Source organism: Oncorhynchus masou, chromosome 24 (assembly GCF_036934945.1).
Source record: "Oncorhynchus masou masou isolate Uvic2021 chromosome 24, UVic_Omas_1.1, whole genome shotgun sequence".
NCBI lineage: Eukaryota > Metazoa > Chordata > Actinopteri > Salmoniformes > Salmonidae > Oncorhynchus > Oncorhynchus masou.
In genome coordinates, this window is record NC_088235.1 from 43,999,143 (window position 1) to 44,014,142 (window position 15,000).

Here is a 15,000-nt window from a genome sequence, read left to right on the forward strand (position 1 = left end):
GGGGGGGGCTTTGTGTTGTGTGTGTGTGGGGGGGGCTTTGTGTTTTGGGGTGTGTGTGGGTGTGTTTTTAGTAGCTTCACTACAGTATTGGTGGGGTTTTATGGTTTGTTAAGTTATTTTGATTCACATCCGCTTCCTGTTGCTTTCAAGGCTTGTCATATGCACAACATATTGTGTGTGTGAACATGTTGGTATGTGTGTGTGTTTGTGTAAGCCTGGGAAGTTGAACTCGACATAGCTGATGAGGTTATTGAGGAGGCAGCTCCTCAGTAAACACACACACACAGTGTGAAATACATTTTGGGACTAAATCAATGTACCCTGAAAAAATCAGAGGGTGGACCATTATTTCTCAGTGTTATTTTGATAGTGAGGACATGGAGTGTAGCTAGCTGTGTTTGTGCTGAGTTATTTAACCCATGTTCTTTCAGTCCTTAGTCTGGGACGGAAGAGAAGCGGGTGCTAGGTAGCCTAATGGTTAATGGTTAGAGCGTTGGGCCAGTAACTGAAAGGTTGCTGGTTCAAATACCCAAGCCGACAAGGTGAAGATCAAGGTCTAAGCCTTTGATCAAGGCACTTAACACAAATTTGCTCCAGACCCTGTAAAACAACACATTTCACTGCACCTATCTGGTGTACACTCACTGGCCAGTTTATTAGGTACACTAGCCCTTTCACGATAATGGATTGCTCCTACAGAGAGTGTTATATGATTGAGGCATTCAGTTACTGTTTGATTAACCGTCAGAATGGGCAAAACGAGTGACCTAAGCGTCTTTGAGAAATGGCTGGGCTTTTCACGCACGACAGTGTCTAGGGTTTACAGAGAACGGTGCGACAAACAAAAAACATCCAGTCAGCGGCAGTCCTATTGATGAGAGGTCGAAGGAGAAAGGCAAGAATCGTGCAAGCTAACAGACGAATAACTGCAGAACGGCATCTCGGAACACACCTGGTTGATCCTTGTCCACGATTGAGTCGCAACGAGTTTCACTCCTATCAGCTAAGAACAAGAAGAAGAGGCTCCAGTGGGCACATGATAACCAACACTGGACAATTAAGGAGTGGACAAACATCACCTGGACCATGACAGTGTGTTCAGTTTATTTGAGGTACCTGCACAGTCCCCAGACCTCAACCCTATAGAGCATCTATGGGATGAGATGGAACGGGCGGTTGTTTCACAGCATCAATGTACCGTCGTCCAATCTGCAGCAACTGCTTGATGCCATCGGGTCAGCAGGGACCAACATCCCAGTGGAACGTTTCCGCGACCTTGTAGAATGCCCCGAAAAACTCAGGCTGTTCTGGATGCAAAGGGGAGTCCGACCCAGTACGAGATGGTTGTACCTAATAAACTGTCCAGTGAGTGTACGTGACAGCACAACATATTTCTGGGGGGAGGGAGAGGAGCGAGAGGAAAAGAGAGAAGAAGATAGGAGAGGAGGGTTAGAGAGAGTGATGGTGTGTTAGCCTGGACAGTCAGACAGACAGAATGAACACATCCTACCTCCATCACAGAAACAGCCCCCTCCCTCCTTACTTCCTTCCTTCCCTCCCATGTAGAACCTTGTTTTCACCTCGCTTGGTTTCCCTCAGACGTGGAGGGTCCTGCTATAGAGATCACAAACAAAGGCATCGCCTACAGGGGGGAGATGGAGAGAAAGAGAGGCAGAGAGAGGTTGTGGAGAGAGGGGGGTTGAGTCGAAAATGGAGAAAGCGAGGTTGAGGGGGGGCTGAAGCCCTCTTCCTTTCTCTCTCCATTTCTCTTCATCTCTTTTTCTCCATCCTTATCTTTCTCCCTGGTTTTGTGGTTTGTGATGGAGGTGTGAGGGACAGCATTAAAGCATGGGCTCGGAAGGGGAAACAGTTCATCAATAGCCACAAGGTCAGACAGTGGAGCAGCGGTTAGAGGGCTGGGGAGTCAGTATGCCCCTGCTTGTAGTGCACTGATCTACTGCAGGTCTGCCTTGCTGCAGTTCTGAGTGGCTGCAGGTTTGCTTGTTTTCAAGTCTGCAAGTCTGGTGGGCTGCATTGGGGGGGAGGGTTGGAGTGTGCCCTACTAATGGTCTCCAGATCTGCAGGTCTGGTGGGCTGCATTGGGGGGGAGGGTTGGAGTGTGCCCTACTAATGGTCTCCAGATCTGCAGGTCTGGTGGGCTGCATTGGGGGGAGGGTTGGAGTGTGCCCTACTAATGGTCTCCAGATCTGCAGGTCTGTTTGGCTGCATTGGGGGGAGGGTTGGAGTATTCCCTACTAATGGTCTCCAGATCTGCAGGTCTGTTTGGCTGCATTGGGGGGAGGGTTGGAGTGTTCCCTACTAATGGTCTCCAGATCTGCAGGTCTGTTTGGCTGCATTGGGGGGGAGGGTTGGAGTGTGCCCTACTAATGGTCTCCAGATCTGCAAGTCTGTTTGGCTGCATTGGGGGGAGGGTTGGAGTGTGCCCTACTAATGGTCTCCAGATCTGCAGGTCTGTTTGGCTGCATTGGGGGGGAGGGTTGGAGTGTGCCCTACTAATGGTCTCCAGATCTGCAGGTCTGGTGGGCTGCATTGGGGGGGAGGGTTGGAGTGTGCCCTACTAATGGTCTCCAGATCTGCAGGTCTGGTGGGCTGCATTGGGGGAGGGTTGGAGTGTGCCCTACTAATGGTCTCCAGATCTGCAGGTCTGTTTGGCTGCATTGGGGGAGGGTTGGAGTGTGCCCTACTAATGGTCTCCAGATCTGCAGGTCTGTTTGGCTGCATTGGGGGAGGGTTGGAGTGTGCCCTACTAATGGTCTCCAGATCTGCAAGTCTGTTTGGCTGCATTGGGGGGGAGGGTTGGAGTGTGCCCTACTAATGGTCTCCAGATCTGCAGGTCTGTTTGGCTGCATTGGGGGGAGGGTTGGAGTGTGCCCTACTAATGGTCTCCAGATCTGCAGGTCTGGTGGGCTGCATTGGGGGGGAGGGTTGGAGTGTGCCCTACTAATGGTCTCCAGATCTGCAGGTCTGTTTGGCTGCATTGGGGGGAGGGTTGGAGTGTGCCCTACTAATGGTCTCCAGATCTGCAGGTCTGGTGGGCTGCATTGGGGGGAGGGTTGGAGTGTGCCCTACTAATGGTCTCCAGATCTGCAGGTCTGTTTGGCTGCAGGTCTAAGCGGCTGCGGCTCTGAGAGGCTGCGGTGCGGTGGGGGGATTTGTAGCGCCTGTAAAGGCTACAGACAGAGTGATGTTATGTGAGAAGGCTGGGAAGGATTGCAGTGGGAGAGAGTGGGGAGACACCTCCTGGTCACTTCGTGTAACTGCGGACACTGCTCTGTTCTGAGGACACTCCTTTGCCTGATTTGAAGCGCTGATCTGCTCCACTGTCTTTCCACCAGATATCGTGGAATACACTGATTTGCTGATGAGACAAGATACTATATTATTGTGATTACAACAATGTCAATGTATGTGTTGCACTTTTACGTGACAAGGTCACTGTTACAGTAGATGATGTCATGTTTTTTTGGGTCATATGGATCATGGCTCTGTAGTTCTCTGTGTTTTGTCCAACGGTTTCCCATGTCCTAAGCAAGTGAGTTCTCAATGAGAATGCAATCATTTTAGTAGACTATATTCTTCTTTTAGTAGACTATATACTTCTTTTAGTAGACTATACTTCTTTTAGTATACTATATACTTCTTTTAGTAGACTATATACTTCTTTTAGTAGACTATATACTTCTTTTAGTAGACTATATTCTTCTTTTAGTAGACAAAATACTTATTTTAGTAGACTATATACTTCTTTGAGTAGACTATATACTTCTTTGAGTGGGCTATATACTTATTTTAGTAGACTATATACTTCTTTTAGTAGACTATATACTGCTTTTAGTAGACTATATTCTTCTTTTAGTAGACTATATACTTCTTTTAGTAGACTATATACTTCTTTTAGTAGACTATATTCTTCTTTTAGTAGACAAAATACTTATTTTAGTAGACTATATACTTCTTTTAGTAGACTATATACTTCTTTCAGTAGACTATATTCTTCTTTTAGTAGACTATATACTTCTTTGAGTAGACTATATACTTCTTTGAGTGGGCTATATACTTATTTTAGTAGACTATATACTTCTTTTAGTAGACTATATACTTCTTTCAAATCAAATTTATTTATATAGCCCTTCGTACATCAGCTGATATCTCAAAGTGCTGTACAGAAACCCAGCCTAAAACCCCAAACAGCAAGCAATGCAGGTGTAGAAGCACGGTGGCTAGGAAAAACTCCCTAGAAAGGCCAAAACCTAGGAAGAAACCTAGAGGGGAACCAGGCTATGTGGGGTGGCCAGTCCTCTTCTGGCTGTGCCGGGTGGAGATTATAACAGAACATGGCCAAGATGTTCAAATGTTCATAAATGACCAGCATGGTTGAATAATAATAAGGCAGAACAGTTGAAACTGGAGCAGCAGCACGGTCAGGTGGACTGGGGACAGCAAGGAGTCATCATGTCAGGTAGTCCTGGGGCATGGTCCTAGGGCTCAGGTCCTCTGAGAGAGAGAAAGAAAGAGAATTAGAGAGAGCATATGTGGGTTGGCCAGTCCTCTTCTGGCTGTGCCGGGTGGAGATTATAACAGAACATGGCCAAGATGGTCAAATGTTCATAAATGATCAGCATGGTCGAATAATAATAAGGCAGAACAGTTGAAACTGGAGCAGCAGCACGGCCAGGTGGACTGGGGACAGCAAGGAGTCATCATGTCAGGTAGTTCTGGGGCATGGTCCTAGGGCTCAGGTCCTCCGAGAGAGAGAAAGAAAGAGAGAAGGAGAGAATTAGAGAACGCACACTTAGATTCACACAGGACACCGAATAGGACAGGAGAAGTACTCCAGATATAACAAACTGACCCTACCCCCCCTACACATAAAATACTGCAGCATAAATACTGGAGGCTGAGACAGGAGGGGTCAGGAGACACCATCTTTCAGTAGACTATATACTTCTTTTAGTAGACTATATACTTCTTTTAGTAGACTATATACTTATTTCAGTAGACTATATTCTTCTTTTAGTAGACTATATTCTTCTTTTATTAGACTATATACTTCTTTGAGTGGGCTATATACTTATTTTAGTAGACTATATACTGCTTTTAGTAGACTATATACTCCTTTTAGTAGACTATATACTGCTTTTAGTAGACTATATACTGCTTTTAGTAGACTATATACTTCTTTGAGTAGACTATATACTTCTTTGAGGGGGCTATATACTTATTTTAGTAGACTATATACTTCTTTGGGTGGGCTATATACTTCTTTGAGTAGACTATATACTTATTTTAGTAGACTATATACTTCTTTGAGTGGGCTATATACTTCTTTTAGTAGACTATATACTTCTTTGAGTAGACTATATACTTCTTTGAGTGGGCTATATACTTCTTTTAGTAGACTATATACTTCTTTTAGTAGACTATATACTTCTTTGAGTGGGCTATATACTGCTTTTAGTAGACTATATACTTCTTTGAGTGGGCTATATACTGCTTTTAGTAGACTATATACTTCTTTGAGTGGGCTATATACTGCTTTTAATAGACTATATACTTCTTTGAGTGGGCTATATACTGCTTTTAGTTGACTATATACTTCTTTGAGTGGGCTATATACTTCTTTGAGTGGGCTATATACTGCTTTTAGTAGACTATATACTTCTTTGAGTGGGCTATATACTGCTTTTAGTAGACTATATACTTCTTTGAGTGGGCTATATACTGCTTTTAGTAGACTATATTCCAGATAATTCTACTGCCATAATCCCTAATCTCCTAGGTTTAGAAACACATACACTCTTTTACCTCCGATAGGTGTCCCTTTGAAGTTTTACGTTGAGCTTAATGAACGTTAAGCTCAAAGGTGTGTGTGTGTTTTCTCCTCCCGAGCCTTAAATGCAATAAGATTCAGTCCCCAATGCTCCTGAGCTGAGAAACATCTCTTCTCCCTTTCTCCCCCTCTTTCTTTTCCTTGTTTCCTCCCTCACTTTCTCTCCCCTGCCACCTTCACCTTCTCTTCCACCCTTTTCCTTTCTTCCTCTGTCCCATCCATCTCAGTCTGTCCATCTTTCTGATCCCCCCCTTCCATTTTCCCTCTCTCCCACTCTGTCTCCCCCCTGTGCCTCTCTCCTTCTCAGCATGGGCTCTTAAAATTAAGCCTTTATCAGCTCTGTGCAACGCTGTAGAACCCCGGCTCCCCCAGTGCATCATGGGGGATTATTTCGCTATGTTCTTTGTATTGAGGAATTTGTGGCCGTGATGGAGATAAACGTTATGGAGGAAGTGATGGGGATGGAGGAGTGACTGACTTACCGGCAATACATCTATTAATCTATCCTCTCCTCTCTCTTAGAGCCGCATGGCCTTGTGAATTACAGAGAGAGGGATAGACAGGGAGGGAGGGGGGAGAGGTAGTAAGAGAGGGTTAGAGGGAAAGAGAGATAAGGAGGAGAAAGGGAGAGCGAGGGATGGCGATAGAGAGAGGGAGGGAGGGATAAGGACAGAGAGCAAGACAAAGAGAGGTGGGATATACAGGTGGGGAGAGAGATGGAAGCGACAGAAGGAGTGAAAGAGACAGAGAGAGAGGCTGTGCTGTCTGCTGTGAGGAGTAGCAGTACTAGTAAATCAGTCTAGAGGGGCAGACAGGATTGATAACCTTGAACAGGAGGTGTGCTGCTGCCTGTCTCTTTACTGGGAGATAATGGTTACAGTGATGTCCCCCAGGGGTTTGCGGGGGACTTCTCCCCCCTGAGTGATGTGTAATTGAGACCTGGAGTTTTGTTGGACAAGTAGTTCATGTAGATGATGGTTGTCATCGATGGTCTTCTTTATTTTCTTGCTCGGTTACACTCGGGTTGTTTTGATGGTATGATCTGGGATATATTCCAACATCACTGGATTACTGAGTAACATCAAATTGAGTAATCAAGTAGCTAACTAGCAAAACATTTTTATTTGGTTCTGGATTCCGAGATTACTCCTGTCCTGACAATGTTATGTCCTAACCAGGCTGTATATCTGCCTCTCTTGTCTCTAAATAACCTGTCCCCTAACCAAGCTGCATATCTCTCATTCCCTAACCAAGCTGTATATCTCTCAGTCCCTAACCAAGCTGTATATCTCTCAGTCCATAACCAAGCTGTATATCTCTCAGTCCCTAACCAAGCTGTATATCTCTCAGTCCCTAACCAAGCTGTATATCTCTCAGTCCCTAACCAAGCTGTATATCTCTCAGTCCCTAACCAAGCTGTATATCTCTGTCCCTAACCAAGCTGTATATCTCTCAGTCCCTAACCAAGCTGTATATCTCTCAGTCCCTAACCAAGCTGTATATCTCTCAGTCCCTAACCAAGCTGTATATCTCTCAGTCCCTAACCAAGCTGTATATCTCTCAGTCCCTAACCAAATCGAACTCCTTGTCTTCCAGAGTGTTGATGGCGTCACGTTAGGCTAGAGGAAGCAGGAAGCAGTCATCAAGATGAACGCGTTGCCGTCGATGGACCGGCACATCCAGCAGACCAACGACAGGCTGCTGTGTATCAAACAGGTGAGACATAAGCAACTGACACCAAGGTTGTGGGTTCAAAACATGGAGGGGCCAAATTCCCTCACGGTGTGTATCATCTCTAAGTTGTCTGCATGCTAAGTGGCATTGGCAGATTTTTCAAAAAGAAGGATTGCTTGGATCAAAGGGTATTTTTAAAGTACAGTAGATCCCTGATGTCTGTACTGCCCCGTGCTCTTGTCAATCCTTTCCAATGCGACAAGGAGAGACTCCTCCAGTCTACAGCTGCTCTCTCCAAACACACACCATACCGCCTTATATGGCGATCTGTTAGGCTTCCCATTAGCTACAGTTACACAGATCAGGTTGCATTGGGGGTGAGCGAGAGTAGAGCAGAAGACAAGAGAGAAAGAGAGAGAGAGAGGGATGCCCTGTTAAGTGCAAGAGACTGCTCTCTCAGACTCCTGTCTCTTCCACAGACTCTTTAGGTGATCTCTCTCTGTTTTAGTCTGGTCCATTCTCTCTATCTCTCTCCAACTCCTGTCTCTTCCACAGACTCTTTAGGTGATCTCTCTCTGTTTTAGTCTGGTCCATTCTCTCTATCTCTCTCCAACTCCTGTCTTCCTCTCATTCCCTCCCTGATTCACTGACGTCTTGTTCTGTAATAGATAGCTCTGCTCTGAGACCTAAGAGCGAGTGAGTACAGATGTCTGCCCACATGCTGCTGGTGGGTTATTGTTTTGGTTTGGGGTCCTGGCAAAGGGCCAGAGGGCTGAGCTGTTTTCTACTCAGGCAGGTAATGAACAGCCTGATCCCCAGACGGGGTAAACACGGACATTCAGTGGAGGACCGGAAGGCTTTGATGTCTGTCTGCCTGTACTGCTGCAGACATCTCTCTCTCTCTCTCTCTCTCTCTCTCTCTCTCTCTCTCTCTCCCTCCTGCTCTCCTTTTACATCCCAAAACAACACAGACAGACTTCTCTACTACAGTATGATCCCTCTCACACTATGATCCCTCTCACACTGGAGATGTAGGCTCTTTGACTCACATCAACCAGCAATAATGTCATTATCCCACTAATCTAGCCCTATCCCCTACCTCCCTCTCCATCTCTCCATCTCCCTCCCCTCCTCATCTGTCTCCATTCCGTCTCTTTAACATATCTCATCTCCATCTCCCCTCCGTCTTTCTCATTTCTGCATCTCAATCATTTCTCTCTGATAGTCCACAGCTGCTTCCACAATCACCCATCTCCACATTACAAAAGACCCACCGTTAAAGGCTCTTCTCCCTCTCAGAGGTCATGATATTGCTGTCTGTTCTCAAGGCCTACCTCTGTGGGTGAACAAACAGACAACCAGACACACACACACACACACACACATCATACCGCCTTATGTGGTGATCTGTTAGCCTTCCCATTAGCTACAGCTACACAGATCAGGTTGCACTGGGGCTGAGCGAGAGGAGCGGGAGGGACAGCGAGAGAGAGATAGACAGAGATAGAGAGGGATGCCCTGTTAAGTGCAAGAGACTGCTCTCTCAGACTCCTGTCTCTTCCACGTACTCTTTAGGTGATCTCTCTCTGTTTTAGTCTGGTCCATTCTCTCTATCTCTCTCCAACTCCTGTCTCTTCCACAGACTCTTTAGGTGATCTCTCTCTGTTTTAGTCTGGTCCATTCTCTCTATCTCTCTCCAACTCCTGTCTCTTCCACAGACTCTTTAGGTGATCTCTCTCTGTTTTAGTCTGGTCCATTCTCTCTATCTCTCTCCAACTCCTGTCTTCCTCTCATTCCCTCCCTGATTCACTGACGTCTTGTTCTGTAATAGATAGCTCTGCTCTGAGACCTAAGAGCGAGTGAGTACAGATGTCTGCCCACATGCTGCTGGTGGGTTATTGTTTTGGTTTGGGGTCCTGGCAAAGGGCCAGAGGGCTGAGCTGTTTTCTACTCAGGCAGGTAATGAACAGCCTGATCCCCAGACGGGGTAAACACGGACATTCAGTGGAGGACCGGAAGGCTTTGATGTCTGTCTGCCTGTACTGCTGCAGACATCTCTCTCTCTCTCTCTCTCTCTCTCTCTCTCTCTCTCTCTCTCTCTCTCTCTCTCTCTCTCTCTCTCTCTCTCTCTTCTTTCTTTCTCTCTCTCGCTCTCTCTCTTTCTCCTTCTTTCTCTCTCGCTCTCTCTCTCTCTCGCTCTCTCTCTCGCTCTCTCTCTTTCTCCTTCTTTCTTTCTCTCTCTCTCATTCTCTCTCTTTCTCCTTCTTTCTCTCTCTCCTTTCTTTCTCCTTCTTTCTTTCTCTCTCTCCCTCTCACTCTCTTTCTCCTTCTTTCTCTCTCTCTCTGTCTCTCCCTCTCTCTCTTTCTCTCTCTCTCTCTCTCTCTCTCCTTCTTTCTTTCTCTCTCTCTTGCTCTCTCTCGTTCTCCTTCTTTCTCTCTCTCTCTCTCCTTCTTTCTCTCCCTCACTCTCTTTCTCCTTCTTTCTCTCTCTCTCTCTCTGTCTCTCTTTCTCTCTCTCTCTCTCTCTCTCTCTCTCCTTCTTTATTTCTCTCTCTCTCGCTCTCTCTCTTTCTCCTTCTTTCTTTCTCTCTCTCTCGTTCTCTCCCTTTCTCTCTCTTTCTATCTCTCTCTCCTTCTTTCTTTCTCTCTCTTTCTCTCTCTTTCTCATTCTTTCTCTCTCTCCTTCTTTCTCTCTCTTTCTCTCTCTTTCTCATTCTTTCTCTCTCTCATTCTTTCTCTCTCTCTCTCTCTCTCTCTCTCTCTCTCCTTCTTTCTTTCTCTCTCTCTTGCTCTCTCTCTTTCTCCTTCTTTCTCTCTCTCTCTCTCCTTCTTTCTTTCTCTCTCTCTCTCTCTCTCTCTCTCTCTCTCTCTCTCTTTCTCCTTCTTTCTCTCCCTCTCACTCCCTTTCTCCTTCTTTCTCTCTCTCTCTCTCTCTCTTTCTGTCTCTCTTTCTCTCTCTCTCCTTCTTTCTTTCTCTCTCTCTCTCTCCTTTCTTTCTCTCTCTCTTGCTCTCTCTCTTTCTCCTTCTTTCTTTCTCTCTCAAGTTCTCTCTCTTTCTCCTTCTTTCTCTCTCTCTCCTTCTTTCTTTCTCTCTCTCTCTTTCTCCTTCTTTCTCTCTCCCTCTCACTCTCTCTCTCTCTCTCTTTCTCCTTCTTTCTCTCTCTCCCTCTCTCTCTCTTTCTCCTCTCTCTCTGCCTCTCTCCCTCTCCCTCTCTCTATTTCTCCTTTTTCTCTCCCTCTCTCCCTCTCTTGCTCTCCTTCTTCTTTCTCTCTCTCTCCTCCTCTCTCTCTTTCTCTCTCTCTGCCTCTCTCTCTTTCTCTCTCTCTGCCTCTCTCTCTTTCTCTCTCCCTCTGCCTCTCTCTCTCTCTCTGCCTCTCTGCCTCTCTCTCTCTCTCTGCCTCTCTCTCTCCCTCTCTTTCTGCCTCTCTCTCTCTCTCTCCCTCTTTCTGCCTCTCTCTGCCTCTCTCTCTGCCTCTCTCTCTCCCCCTCTCTTTCTGCCTCTCTCTCTCCATCTCTTTCTGCCTCTCTGTCTCTCTTTCCCTCTTTCTCTCTCTCTCTCCTTTCTTTCTCTCTCTCTTGCTCTCTCTCTTTCTCCTTCTTTCTTTCTCTCTCAAGTTCTCTCTCTTTCTCCTTCTTTCTCTCTCTCTCTCTCTCTCCTTCTTTCTTTCTCTCTCTCTCTCTCTCTTTCTCATTCTTTCTCTCTCTCTCTCCCTCTCACTCTCTTTCTCCTTCTTTCTCTCTCTCTCTCTCTCTCTCTCTCTCTCTCTCTCTCTCTCTCTATATATATATATATATATATATATATATATCCCTCTCTCTCTCACGCTCTCTTTCACCTCTTTCTCTCTCTCCCTCTCTCTCTCTTTCTCCTCTCTCTCTGCCTCTCTCTCTCCCTCTCCCTCTCCCTCTCTCTATTTCTCCTTTTTCTCTCCCTCTCTCCCTCTCGCTCTCTCTCTTTTTCCTTCTTTCTCTCTCTCTCCTCCTCTCTCTCGCCCTCTCTCTCTGCCTCTCTCTCTTTCTCTCTCTCTGCCTCTCTCTCTTTCTCTCTCCATCTGCCTCTCTCTCTCTGCCTCTCTGCCTCTCTCTCTCTGCCTCTCTCTCTGCCTCTCTCTCTCTCCCTCTCTTTCTGACTCTCTCTCTCTCTCTATCTCTCTCCCTCTTTCTGCCTCTCTCTGCCTCTCTCTCTCTCTCTCTCTTTCTGCCTCTCTCTCTCCATCTCTTTCTGCCTCTCTGTCTCTCTTTCCCTCTTTCTCTCTCTCCCTCGTTCTCTCTCCCTGTCACAATGTTTGTTAACATCACTGCTGCTCCTTGTCTCTCTAGTTACTGTTAGGCCGTTTGGTGGGTAGCTCTTGATCCACCACATTACTATCAAGTTAACTAGCCAAAGCAGCAGCTACTCTTCCTGGGTTCCAGCAAAATTAAGGCAGTTCATACAATTTTAAAAACATTACAATACAATCACAGATTTCACAACACACTGTGTGCCCTCAGGCCTCTACTTCACCACTACCACATATCTACAGTACTAAATCCATGTGTATGCATGGTGCGAATGCGTGTTCGTGTGCGTGCGTGTGTGTGCGTGTGTGTGCGTGTGTCTGTGCCAATGTTTGTGTTATCATGCCTGTGAGGATGCCGACACCTCTCCCTCTGCTATCATGTCCCTCCAGATTGGAAAAAACAGAAAGGCGATAATGGAAAGAGTGAGTAGCTTTCTTCGGACTGGGCTTTTCTCTTTCATTTTGTTTTTCCCAGTGTAAATTTAGAAACATTATTCTCTGTGGCAACTACAGTATGAACCCGTCTCACCCTGGAGATGTAGGCTCTTTGACTCACCTCAACCAGCAATAATGTCATTATCCCACTCATCTAGCCCTATCCCCTACCTCCCTCTCCATCTCTCTTCCCTCTCCCTTTCTCTCTCACTCATCTAGCCCTATCCCCTACCTCCCTCTCCATCTCTCTTCCCTCTCCCTTTCTCTCTCACTCATCTAGCCCTATCCCCTACCTCCCTCTCCATCTCTCTTCCCTCTCCCTTTCTCTCTCACTCATCTAGCCCTATCCCCTACCTCCCTCTCCATCTCTCTTCCCTCTCCCTTTTCTCTCTCACTCATCTAGCCCTATCCCCTACCTCCCTCTCCATCTCTCTTCCCTCTCCCTTTCTCTCTCACTCATCTAGCCCTATCCCCTACCTCCCTCTCCATCTCTCTTCCCTCTCCCTTTCTCTCTCACTCATCTAGCCCTATCCCCTACCTCCCTCTCCATCTCTCTTCCCTCTCCCTTTCTCTCTCACTCATCTAGCCCTATCCCCTACCTCCCTCTCCATCTCTCTTCCCTCTCCCTTTCTCTCTCACTCATCTAGCCCTATCCCCTACCTCCCTCTCCATCTCCCTTCCCTCTCCCTTTCTCTCTCACTCATCTAGCCCTATCCCCTACCTCCTCTCCATCTCCCTTCCCTCTCCCTTTCTCTCTCACTCATCAAGCCCTATCCCCTACCTCCCTCTCCATCTCTCTTCCCTCTCCCTTTCTCTCTCACTCATCTAGCCCTATCCCCTACCTCCCTCTCCATCTCCCTTCCCTCTCCCTTTCTCTCTCACTCATCTAGCCCTATCCCCTACCTCCCTCTCCATCTCCCTTCCCTCTCCCTTTCTCTCTCACTCATCTACCCTATTCCCTACCTCCCTCTCCATCTCTCCATCTCCCTTCCCTCTCCCTTTCTCTCTCACTCATCTACCCTATTCCCTACCTCCCTCTCCATCTCTCCATCTCCCTTCCCTCTCCCTTTCTCTCTCACTCATCTAGCCCTATCCCCTCCCTCCCTCTCCATCTCCCCATCTCCCTTCCCTCTCCCTTTCTCTCTCACTCATCAAGCCCTATCCCCTACCTCCCTCTCCATCTCCCTTCCCTCTCCCTTTCTCTCTCACTCATCAAGCCCTATCCCCTACCTCCCTCTCCATCTCTCTTCCCTCTCCCTTTCTCTCTCACTCATCTAGCCCTATCCCCTACCTCCCTCTCCATCTCCCTTCCCTCTCCCTTTCTCTCTCACTCATCTAGCCCTATCCCCTACCTCCCTCTCCATCTCCCTTCCCTCTCCCTTTCTCTCTCACTCATCTACCCTATTCCCTACCTCCCTCTCCATCTCTCCATCTCCCTTCCCTATCCCTTTCTCTCTCACTCATCTACCCTATTCCCTACCTCCCTCTCCATCTCTCCATCTCCCTTCCCTCTCCCTTTCTCTCTCACTCATCTAGCCCTATCCCCTACCTCCCTCTCCATCTCCCCATCTCCCTTCCCTCTCCCTTTCTCTCTCACTCATCAAGCCCTATCCCCTACCTCCCTCTCCATCTCTCTTCCCTCTCCCTTTCGCTCTCACTCATCTAGCCCTATTCCATACCTCCCTCTCCATCTCCATCTCCCTTCCCTTTCTCTCTCACTCATCTAGCCCTATCCCCTACCTCCCTCTCCATCTCCCTTCCCTCTCCCTTTCTCTCTCACTCATCTAGCCCTATCCCCTACCTCCCTCTCCAGCTCCCTTCCTTCTCCCTTTCTCCCTCACTCATCTAGCCATATCCCCTACCTCCATCTCCCTTCCCTCTACCTTTCTCTCTCACTCATCTAGCCCTATCCCCTACCTCCCTCTCCCTTCCCTCACCCTTTCTCTCTCACTCATCAAGCCCTATCCCCTACCTCCCTCTCCATCTCCCTTCCCTCTCCCTTTCTCTCTCACTCATCAAGCCCTATCCCCTACCTCCCTCTCCATCTCTCTTCCCTCTCCCTTTCTCTCTCACTCATCTAGCCCTATCCCCTACCTCCCTCTCCATCTCCCTTCCCTCTCCCTTTCTCTCTCACTCATCTAGCCCTATCCCCTACCTCCCTCTCCATCTCCCTTCCCTCTCCCTTTCTCTCTCACTCATCTACCCTATTCCCTACCTCCCTCTCCATCTCTCCATCTCCCTTCCCTCTCCCTTTCTCTCTCACTCATCTACCCTATTCCCTACCTCCCTCTCCATCTCTCCATCTCCCTTCCCTCTCCCTTTCTCTCTCACTCATCTAGCCCTATCCCCTACCTCCCTCTCCATCTCCCCATCTCCCTTCCCTCTCCCTTTCTCTCTCACTCATCAAGCCCTATCCCCTACCTCCCTCTCCATCTCTCTTCCCTCTCCCTTTCGCTCTCACTCATCTAGCCCTATTCCATACCTCCCTCTCCATCTCCATCTCCCTTCCCTTTCTCTCTCACTCATCTAGCCCTATCCCCTACCTCCCTCTCCATCTCCCTTCCCTCTCCCTTTCTCTCTCACTCATCTAGCCCTATCCCCTACCTCCCTCTCCAGCTCCCTTCCTTCTCCCTTTCTCCCTCACTCATCTAGCCATATCCCCTACCTCCATCTCCCTTCCCTCTACCTTTCTCTCTCACTCATCTAGCCCTATCCCCTACCTCCCTCTCCCTTCCCTCACCCTTTCTCTCTCACTCATC

At 47.6% G+C, this 15,000-nt stretch overlaps 1 protein-coding gene across 7 annotated transcripts in view; it reads left to right on the forward strand.

Moving 5' to 3' along the window:
* Positions 1 to 15,000, forward strand: part of LOC135512231 (zinc finger MIZ domain-containing protein 1-like) — a 213,158-nt gene that overhangs the window by 135,997 nt on the left and 62,161 nt on the right. For all 7 annotated transcript variants that reach the window (XM_064934032.1, XM_064934030.1, XM_064934026.1 and 4 more), the window contains one exon: positions 7,448 to 7,567. In XM_064934032.1, coding sequence (XP_064790104.1) covers positions 7,499 to 7,567 — 69 coding nt within the window. In that variant the 5' untranslated portion in view covers positions 7,448 to 7,498. The remainder of the gene's footprint in view (positions 1 to 7,447; positions 7,568 to 15,000) is intronic.